Genomic DNA, 11102 nt, shown 5'->3' with positions numbered 1-11102 from the left:
AGAGAGAGAGAGAGAGAGAGAGAGAGAGAGAGAGAGAGAGAGAGCCAGACAGAGCTCTACGCCTCTCACAGCACACGATAATGGTAAAAGTCCATGAGAACAGAGCACAGGTTGACTCTCATTGTCAGGGTCACCACCAGCAGGAGCGGCACCAGTGGCAGGGCGTACAGGATCACTCGCGGGGGCTGCAGGATGGGTAGGGCTGCCAAAACAATGATAATAATGATGTTTTACGCCTGTTCTTATCATCTTTATTTATTTATTTTTTTTTTTTATTTATTGTTTTGTGTGTGTTTTTAAGGTTGTAGGATTTTCAGGGCTGACAAAATAATGATAATAATGATAATACTAATTATTATCGCCTCATACCAAGGGGTCTGCGCGACGATAAGGAAATACGTAAACTAGCATAAGTAAATTGTATGTTAGTTAAGGTTTTAATGCTAAGGACCAAAACTGAAGTTAAGACGCCGCTATATTATAGTGAAGTAACGAATAAGGGAGAGACAGGCTTGGTGATGGCAGGGCGAAGGAAGAGAGGCGAAGATGTTTACAGTGGAAATTGGTGAGTCTTGAGGAGTATACTGTACCTTCCCTACACGATGGGTCACCAGGTTATCCTGTCTACTACCGTCCGTGGCAGTCCCGGGACACAGGAGAGGGACAGAAGGGAGCAGGGTGTTAGACAAGTAACACCGTGAGTTGAGCTTGCTCCAGGCAATTACACACACACACACACACGCCGTATTAGCGCTCGCAGGACCCGCAACACGTAACTGTGGTGAAGATGCTTTGTGTTGTGATTATTGTCATTGAGTGAAGGTGTGGAGTTAATTTGTGGTGTATTGTTACTGTACTGTGCATAAGTATTTAGCATGTAAAGGATCTTAGGGTGAAGTAGTGGTAAGCACGACAACACTAGCTCATTGTTTGGAGGTTTTGGAGGGGGATTAGCTACGACTCGTTGAGAGGCCTTTCCTCCCCCCCCCCACAGCACTCTACCAAATAATGGTGTTAAATCGGGTACCACTGTCCACTGGATGTAATTAGTATGTAGTGCATCACAGTGTTGTCATGGCTTTGTCTTGTCATCTGCAGGTTTTGACTATAAAATACAAATACATTCCAGTCAACGTGAAGGGTTTCCCTATCCTGACAACCTGATCGACAGCGCCTTAAGGTGGCGGTAGTAGTAGTAGTAGTAGTAGTCATGGAGTCACACAAGTGTCTGGCCTACCAAAAGGATATAAAGCGTCGCAATGGTTGGTAGCCCCGCATAGCTGTGGTTGGTAAGCGTGTGAGTGAAAACCTGGAAAACGTAAACAATTTCGTTCGATCAGCTGATAACATGTCTCAAGGAAGATAAAGAGAAAAGTTGACGTCGCTAACCAGCGACCAGAAAAGCACGTTGGTTGATCTTATCAACGTCGTGCTTGATAAAAGTGGTAATTACTCCATGATAGCTAAGAAACAGGAAGCTTGGGAGACAATTACCAAGAAGTTCAATGCAGTATGTGCAACACTGTTAATCAGTTTTTTTTAATTTTTTTTCAGACTCATCACTGACTATGATCACATTTTCAAAAAGTAGATAACACACACACACACACACACACACACACACACAAGGTATAATGATTAGCATTAAAAGTAGATGGTTAAATTTATTCATTCTTACATACTATTTGTACTTTGCAATACCTACATTATACACCATAAGATCTTATATATACTTTTCCTTTCTTTACCTTTTGGAACCTTATATAAATTCTTATTTAAACTTAGTGTTAATCCTATCAAGCAAGAACTAGAAAAGAAAAAGTATTATTACACTGGAGCCCAATCGGGTACACAGGGAAAAGTTCTTGAAACTGGCCCTCAGAACCATCTTTGAATTAATGATTCCCTAACTTGTGTGGCATCCAGTTCATGTTCATCTTCATCCTCCAATAAATCAACTACTTCCTGTGTCTCAACCTCAACATCTAACATGTCCACTCTTCTTGAAATAGCAATGTTATGCAAAACAGCACATGCCATCACAATTCTTTTTGTATTGGGAAGTTTGGTTTGCAGGGGTATGCTTAAGCATGCAAATCTTCTTTTCAGTACACTGAATGCCCTCTCAATACAGTTCCATGTTTGAATATGAGCTACATTATACCTCCTATGCTTTTCATTTCTTGGAGCTAGGAGTGGAGTCAGTAAATATTCCCGACTTGGATACCCACTATCCCCTAACAAATATAAACCGCTGTAGTCTCCTTGCTCTAGAAGATGACAGATACGACAATTAGAAAATATTCTTGAGTCATGTACGCTGCCAGGCCAACTTGCAACAACATGCATAAATTTGAGTTCTGAATCACAAATACCTTGGACATTTAACGAGTAAAACCCCTTTCGACATCTATACATCTCAACGTTGTTCCCACCTGGACTCTGTATTGGAAAATGTGTACAATCTATACACCCTAATACACCTGGCATACCAGCAATATCATAGAACTTTGAGGCCATCTCACGTGCTTCTTCTGGCTGTGGGAATTTGATGTAGTCTGGTGCCAGGAAAGCAATAAGTTGAACCACCTCTCCAACAGCCCTGCATGCTGATGATTTTGCAATATCCATTATGTCAGCTACCGTGAAGGAAACTTCCGTGGCTAGGTACCGCAAGGTAACTAGCATCTTCAAATGCAGAGGAATGCCACATCCTGTGGAAAGACATGCAAACATATAGCAAGGGACTTTAGAAGGAGTTATATACTCCCTCTCCCTCTGCGTTGTGTCTAGTCTATTTATGAGGAAAATAAAGAGGAGGAGATCCCCAGGCCCCTTCGCTCCGTAAGTAAGAAAGACTAGAAAAAGTGTGGAAGAATCTTAAATTTCCCAATTCACTCCACATGAAAAAGGATGACAGAGTTGTGGAAAGAAATACAGAAGATGGTTTCCCAGGTCTTGAATCAATAAGTATTGTAAAATATTCTATAGCAATATCACCATCCACATATATACTTAAATAAATAGCTACTGTTCCATACCTGTGCCAAGCCTGTCCACATGTGTACGTGGCCTAACTTCTTCAATGAGGTCTCGTACAGCATCCTTTGGCAGACGAAAACGCTCAAGGAATTCTTCACCAGAAAGATAATGAAATGGGTCACTGCGATCTTTAGGTACAATGCGTGGAATCCTCACTCGTCGCAATTCTTCCATTTCATACATTTCTTCATCTATGATTTCTTCTAATTCAGCCATGGTACCTGAAAAGTGTAGTTTTTAATGGTCTGAAGAATACCTAGCTATTAACAGTATATATTACTTAAGTCATTTTTATCTTTTTCTTCTGTTGTTCAAATGATACTACGATATCATACATATAGATACATACTGAGGTTGTTTACCATCAAAAGGGGAGTGGCCTAGACATACCACAAAATAGGATTTAAAGAATTCATAAACATAGGCTAGTTCTACAAAGACCTGGGCCCGAACTTAGCCATTAGGTACAGCACATATGACAAGGTTAAGTAAAGATAGGTCGGGATCATACAATAAGAACTATTTGTTTAAAAGTTATCAAAATTATTCTTAATAAGGCAGATATGAGCTTGCTAAGCTGATATGATATGCACGGACAGTCAAAAATGAATCTTAAATTAGGTTAGGTGAATTAAGGATAGGATGTTAGGTTAGTTTAAGTTAGCTTCGGTTTGGTCTGGATAAGTTTGGTTTGATTTCCTGGTATTATTTTATAAGTACGCCCCATTCACAGCGATCACTTTAACTGGTCTCAATAGTAAGATCTCATTGACTTGAACAAGAAAAACCAATATTATACTCACCGCAAATTTATATTAATGACACCACAGATTTTTTAAAAATTAATGGATATGTGGGTGGTGACCGACTCACTGGCGGTATATACTCCTCGTCCTATACTTCTGCCCACTAGGCCAAGACTGAAGAGTGGACGAGTGGTTAAATTTTACCGATTTCCTTTCCTGCATTTTGAATGGTTGAAGGGTATAGGCATTTTAGATTTGGGTGGGGGATAGGTGAGGTTAGGTTAAAATATGTTTGGTTTGTTTTAATTTCTGCCAATCTAACATTTCCGTTTTTTCATATTGACATTTTCCATCGCAAATTGATGCTTCAGAAGTTATGACAATAAATAGGTTGGTTAAGTTACCTTGGTTAGGTTAAGTTGGCTGGGTTATTGTTTGCTTGGTTAGGTTACATTTGGTTCGTTAATAGGATCCATTCACTAATGTGTAATAAATCCATCAATAATGTCTTCTGATGTGTAGACCACCACAGAATCGAGTGTTACCTGCAAGCTCATCAAGGTACCGTTTATACCTATCCTCCATTGTTTCATCGGTCACCTCTTAATAGCCTTGAACTTAAAACTACAAATATACTCAATATACAGCCTCATGATCATTTTCATTTATTTAATCGTTTTTTTTTTTTTCCTGGGTATGAGCTACGTACATGATATTTCGGCTTCAGTCTACTCCACTCCTTCCATATTATAGTTCTTGCCCTTTAATTCGTCCACTTACCTTTCTTAATAGTAGAAGCAGAAAGTAAGAATTCATGTAATGATATATAAATAACAAGATTAATCATATACTTACCAAATTTAGTCAGTGAAGTAGAGATGTGACGAGTCGATTAGGCTGTTGTTGATGTTTGGCGTGAACTCACAAGGCGACTACAGTAGACTTCAAAAATTAAAAAGTATGCTCAATATAGCATAAGAAAAGCTTTGTTGTACCATCAAAAAAATTTGACATGGTAAATAGACTGAAATAAATTTAATTACAGTTAGCTTCTTTTTACATTTGGAAATTTAAAATACAAGGCGGTAGCTTTGGTCGCCCGGACACTTGACCAATGTTTTGCAAAACCCCTCGATGTTCCAATCTTTGGTCCACTAGCGGACAAAAAACAGATGGAAAAAGGCATTCTGGAACGGCGCAGGACACAAATTGCTTGGTTGGCTGCCTAACGGACCAGAAAGAAGTAATTCAGGAACCGGCTGACAGTATGGCGAGACCATTTAGTGACACAATGACCATTTCCTATATAAAAACGTGCATTTAAACCTTTCCCTATACAACACCAGCAAGACACACCAATACCCCACCATTACCACCCCAGGTCAGGTCAAACAAGGTGGCATTAATGAAGAGCGCCTCAGCCGTCCGTCTCGCCTTCGAAGTTTGTATCAGCTGGGCGGGACTCGAATCGTGGCCTTTTAAGCTAAAAGGTGCCATTTTGTACATGCCAGAGGGCAGCTCCACCACCACCGGGACATCCACCAGCTTGGGACACCGGTACATCCTGCGTGGACCAAGAATAACAGAGATATTAGGGAAAATGTGGGAGGTTTGGCCGGGTTGTGGTGGTGGTGGTGGTGGTGTCCGCGTGCCACTACAGGCTACCCAACGCCAGCTCCCTTAGCCATGTTCTAATCTTCCTTTATCGTATACCTAGTGGCCATGGCGTTAATACTAGCCTTAGAGCTTTCGTTGATCTCAAGGGTGTCTTCGACAAGGCCAACAAAGATGTTATCATGGAGGAACTCATTCTCAAAGGTGTAAAAGGTAGATTATTAGGATGGATCAGGGACTATTTGTACAATAGAACATCACAGGTTGGTTTCAAGGTCCAGTCTCCTCTGAGGAAGTCTTTGAGCTTGGAAAACCACAGAGTAGAATCCTTTTCCAATATACACATGCCCAAAGGTACATGCACAATATGTGTGATGTACCTTTTTGTAGCGTGTTAAGTCAACACTTATAATAAAGGTAGCAGAAAAAAACAATGGTTTATTTGTTTTTATTTCATGTTTAGTATCTAAATATGATATTCAAACAATAATGAATACTTCAATGTATTAATCATGCTGTATCTCATCATAATTGTTGTTTTAAAAATGTTAAGACAAAACTATAAGTCAGGGTACTCTAGTCTCTCAATCCTAATGATGATCAAAACCGTAAGGGAAACTGTGTCTTACATGATAAAGGTGTTAACCTAAGGTAACACACAAACAAACAAAGGGCTCTCACAAAATAATAACAAGGTGGGAGGCCCAACTTAGTTTGATATGAGTCTTAACACTTAATTCTCTTCCAAAGGAATTACTTTGAAAAAAAGTTAAGCAGTGAAAAATTGACATTTGAGTAATTATCAGGATAATGGGCAGGAATGACGTGTAGGAGGGGCTTAGTTTCACAAAACAGAAAATACTCGAGTCACTAATGATCATAATGGAACACAGCATGTTGAGTGAATTTCAGTTTTTTGAAGCATACACTATAAATGTAACAAGCAAAAGAAGTAAGGTATATATATAGAGCAAAGTAAATTGGTGTACATGCAGACAAAAGCTACATAGTTGATCACATCAACTATGCAAGATGCCACAACAGAGCATACACCATTACCACAGACCTCAGACATTATTAACATTATATCTCAGCGTTGAAACTAACACAATAAGCATATCACCATTCAAAGTTACAAAATAAAAGATGCATGTTTAAGCACCTAGAAGCAGGTGGGGGTGGTTTTGTGGGAATACCCACGTGTTTGTAAGCCCTAGCTACAGTCAAAATATCACTAAAGAGTATGGAAAGCAAAGACGTCACACAAGCAAGTCAAATATACATTAAGCATTTTAACACATAGCTAGGTATCCTACATCAATGCAAACAAACATGTTTCAATTCTGAAAAAAAAATCACACCATTGTCTTTCCATTCATGAAAACCAGTTAGACTGGCAATAAAGTATATTTGGTCAAGGATATGAATATAATCAGTGAGGCAAAGCAAAAACAATGTAAAGCAAAGCAATACAAACTACACACAAGTGTAATAGGAAAACCTAAAGGTAATAACATTCACTTCTCATGCACAAAACTGTACAACACAATAAGCACACTTTAGTATTGGTTCAACCTAAATCAAGCAAACACCACCATAGATACAACATACGACTAATTGTTAGCTTGAAAAAAAAGTATTCATGCACAACACACTAACAAACGAGGACTTAACAATAAACATGCTATACAGAAAATAGATTACATACCTTTTCCTTCACAGGCCATATTGAAGCTGAAATAAATCTATCAAAAATACAATATCATAACAATATACAGTAAGTCCTCGTCATACGGTACATATGCGTTCCTGAAAACCTTAGCGTAAATCAAAATTACCGTATACCGAACCCATTACAACATGTAATAGTAAGGAATGCGTTCCAGCATGTCAAAAGTCACCCATACACAAATTAAAGCTACACGAGTTTCTTTGCAGACAACACAAAACTTTTGAAGAAAGTTGGGTCGCACGATGATGGTGGAACTCTACAGCAGGACTTAGGTGGCCCTTTGTTATCCTATTATTTATGTTATGTTATGTTATGTTATATATGTATATAGTATTTAAGGAAGGAGAGTGTAGACTAAGAGAGGAAGTTAACCTCTTGGGTCACGATTCCTCTGCTCATCACTCATTCTTCCTGTTGTGAAGCACAAAGGTATTGTTACGTGTTTCCCGAGATGATGTTTTGTGAGTCTTTCAATGCAATACTTAATTTAAGTGTCTGGCCAGTGTCTTGTAACGTGGTGCAGTTTTTGTTACTTGTATTTATTTTTCATACCTACTGATATGACGATATCTTGTGAATGATACTCCTATATATTTCTAATGGCAACACAATATCTCTTGATATAATAAAATGCATAATGTATCGACTTGTTTTCCTATCAGTTGAAAGAGATGCAAAACAATATCTGGTTTGCAAGTGAAGCGAAATTAGTCAACAATTTGTTGCATGGCGCCACAGCGTCTGAGGTGATATGATGCCACAATATAGTTGCATGGAAATACTAGTAGTAATGTGTAAACTGACACACTCCCGTTCATGATGGCGAAGGTGGGCAGGTGTGGGTGTTGGCGGTGCTGGAGAAGATATTTACATGCTTGTGTGTAGATAGATAGATAGATAACTTGGTAATTTGATAGGTTCATTCATAGGGAAATGAACAACATTTCGATGGTGTATACACTGCTACAACAATAAACTTATCAATCAATCAATTAAACATCAATCGGATTTAAAAGGCGAGTGATTAGAGGGTGGCGATCGAGACTCCCGAGACAGGTTTGCTCTGCGTCACTCGGAGGGATAAACGGTCAACGGGGCCCTATACTGATTAGCCTGTGTGTTAGTCAAGCCAATTACTTCGTCTAGGAACATTTGTAGCATGTACAACAATGATTTGGCGATCTTTTTGCGGCTTTTCAAGGTGGATCTGGTGACGTAGAATATTTCCATTTGGCAACTCCCAACCACGTCCACCACCACCACCGCCGCCAGTGACCAGACGTCCTCTTCCTCACCAGACACGAGACCTGGGAACACGGTGACCGCCCCACTTGCCCCACCTAGTCCACCAGCTCCACCTGCTCAGTGAGAGGGTGAGTCTATTAATAGAGTGGAGGTAACAAACATGATGAGACAGTGATGGGACGGTAATGGGGCGGATATTTTAATAGAAAGCTGTATAATAATGCACTGAAGGGGTGACGTGACGTGTGGGAGTGAGTGGATAGTGAAGGGTAGTTAATTAATGGTTCCACAGTGTCATTAGTGATGGGACGGTGATGGGACAGTGACGGGGTTGACAGGCTGTACTAGGAAGGTGTGTCGTGCATTGAAGGAGTCACATGTGGACAGTTAGCGGTAAGGTAGTTAATTAGGCGTATGGTAGTTATAATGCGTGGGGAGGGTGGTGCCTGCTTTAACAAGAAACACAAGAGGGCATGGCGAGGTGGACTGCTGGAAGATAATTACACTGAACTCTGCTTTATGTAGTGCATCAATCACCACCACAAGATGGAGACACTCTTTGTAACAGTTACACGCCGCCACCTGACACTTCTAGTAAACACCTCTCTCTCTCTCTCTCTCTCTCTCTCTCTCTCTCTCTCTCTCTCTCTCTCTCTCTCTCTCTCTCTCTCTCCTGCCAGACGTCAGTTTTCTCCGGAACACATGGATCTGTGTGTCTTGAGTCACTTCATTATATAGTGAGGGCGGCTGTGGAGGCGTATGGGCTGACTGGGGAAGCTTGGAGGTGATATGATGCTACAATATAGTGGCATGGAAATACTAGTAGTATTGTGTAAACTGACACACTGCCGTTCATGATGGCGAAGGTGGGCAGGTGTGGGTGTTGGCGGTGCTGGTGGAGATATCTACATGCTTGTGTGTAGATAGATAGATACATAAGCTGGTAATTTGTTAGGTTCATTCATACGTAAATTGACAACAGTTCGATGGTGTATACACTGCTATAACAATAAACTTATCAATCAATCAAGTAAACATCAATGAGATTTAAAAGGCGAGTGATGAGAGTGTGGGGAACAGCGGGGGAGGGGGAGGTGGAGAGGAGACGAGCGAGGCTCCTGAGACAAGTTTGGTGTGCGTCACTGACAGGGATAAACTCTCCGTGTCAAGGCCCCATCACACCAGAGGCGGTCCTTACTACGCGCAGCAGGTTCTCAACACGTTCATAAAATTTTTGAGGACGTAGTGGAGACGTGATGGAATTGCGAAATCCCTCCACTGCTACGTATCTACCAAGCCTTTACTGCGTACGTCCCTTGATATCGCTACGATATCATTGTGTCCAATCGGGTTTAACTACGGTCATAACACGCATGTGATCAGGCTCCCGCCACGCTCACTAAGTTCCCGCCATGCTCACTGGGTTCTTACCACGTGCCCAACCAGCGCGCAATACGCTCACGTGACGCAAGCAGGAAGTGCTGCTTCCTGTCACTTCAGTTCTCGCCTCTCTTCTCTCATCAGTGGTTCTCCAGCTCTTACATCATTATATTCATTATCCTCATAACGTCATGCTGCCCAAATTAACTTCAAACTTTCCATCAGTCTGTGGTAATGACCAAACTGGAGCGACTTTTCAAGGTGGAGCTGGTGACGTAGAATATTTTCATTTGGCAACTGACCACCACCACCACCACCACCACCAGTGACCAGACGTCCATTTCATCACCAGACACGAGACCTGGAGTGGGGGGAGAGAGAGAGAAAATGTTGTGCTCTGATAAGATATTCTTATTTTTCCTCTTTCTTCTATTCTTTCCTGTCCTCTTTCTCACTCACTTATTCACTCACTCACTCACTCACTCTGAATCCTGTCCTCCACTACCACCACTACCACCATCAGTTCATTCCTCCACCACGGACACAAACACGTCTTGAAGGAATGTTAGTCCGCCGCCCAGAGTCACCTTGGCTGTCTGGCCGGCCACCCTGCGTGCCGCGGGACCAGTGGAGCGGTGGAGGGACGGCGGTCGGTGTTGCGGGTGTAACACTGTGTATGAATATTGTTTGTGTTTTAATTAAGGCGTGTACACACTTGTTGCATTTCCACGTATCGGATCACCGTTGCGTAGCAGTGTTGACAGGATAGTGCTTCACCGTTGCGTGTCAAAATATGACACAAAGTTACGCAACGGGTTCCATCCGCCATTTTTCGGTATTTTGGCGTCATCTCAAAGGAATGATACACAACTCACCAACCTTCGTGTGTGTGTGTGTGTGTGTGTGGACAAGGAGCGTGGGATCGTCCAGTTGCATGTTCAGTGTTGTCGTGGACGGGCATGAATATTTTTTGCAATTTTGACCCCAATTGCAGACAAACTCAAAATCAGTTGTGTGTATCCTTGTCACGTTTTGATACAGTTCCGTCACATGCTGGAATTTCAAGTCAGTCAACACAGTATTGTTTCATTACACATACATAGTGTAGACACCCACCAACTCCGTCATTCATTTTTCCTTTTATTGATTTGATGTTCATGAATAAAACTAAACGTGGCCACAGACAACTGCACATTTGCACTCATATCTACGGTCAGGAACAAACTGAATGACACTGTTGCATCACTCAACGATGATACACCACGCGGATAGGCAAAATGGGTACAATACCCTGTTGCACGGTAACGCATTATAAGGTGATACGCAACGATGAAACGATGCGT

The 11102-nt window shown here is 41.2% G+C and overlaps 1 protein-coding gene across 1 annotated transcript; it reads right to left on the bottom strand.

Annotated features, from left to right (window-relative positions):
- Nucleotides 1-1649: 1649 nt before the first annotated feature.
- LOC123506044 (putative nuclease HARBI1) lies at nt 1650-5284 on the bottom strand. Its single transcript, XM_045257884.1, has 3 exons — nt 4644-5284; nt 3042-3263; nt 1650-2714 (listed from the first exon to the last, which is right to left on the bottom strand). Exons 2-3 carry the CDS (start codon nt 3256-3258, stop codon nt 1879-1881), a joined length of 1053 nt encoding a protein of 350 aa, XP_045113819.1. The 5' UTR covers nt 3259-3263; nt 4644-5284; the 3' UTR covers nt 1650-1878.
- Between the last annotated feature and the right edge of the window lie 5818 nt (nt 5285-11102).

Source organism: Portunus trituberculatus, chromosome 19, assembly GCF_017591435.1.
Source record: "Portunus trituberculatus isolate SZX2019 chromosome 19, ASM1759143v1, whole genome shotgun sequence".
Lineage (NCBI taxonomy): Eukaryota > Metazoa > Arthropoda > Malacostraca > Decapoda > Portunidae > Portunus > Portunus trituberculatus.
Note: the sequence above shows the minus strand (reverse complement) of the source record. Positions and strands in the feature narration are given on the sequence as shown.

Coding starts and splice junctions, on each gene's coding strand:
- LOC123506044 (XM_045257884.1), bottom strand. CDS start 3,258: ATGGCTGAATTAGAAGAAATCATAGATGAAGAAATGTATGAAATGGAA. Junction 2,715..3,041: donor TGTGGACAGGCTTGGCACAG/GTATGGAACAGT, acceptor GTCTTTCCACAG/GATGTGGCATTCCTCTGCAT.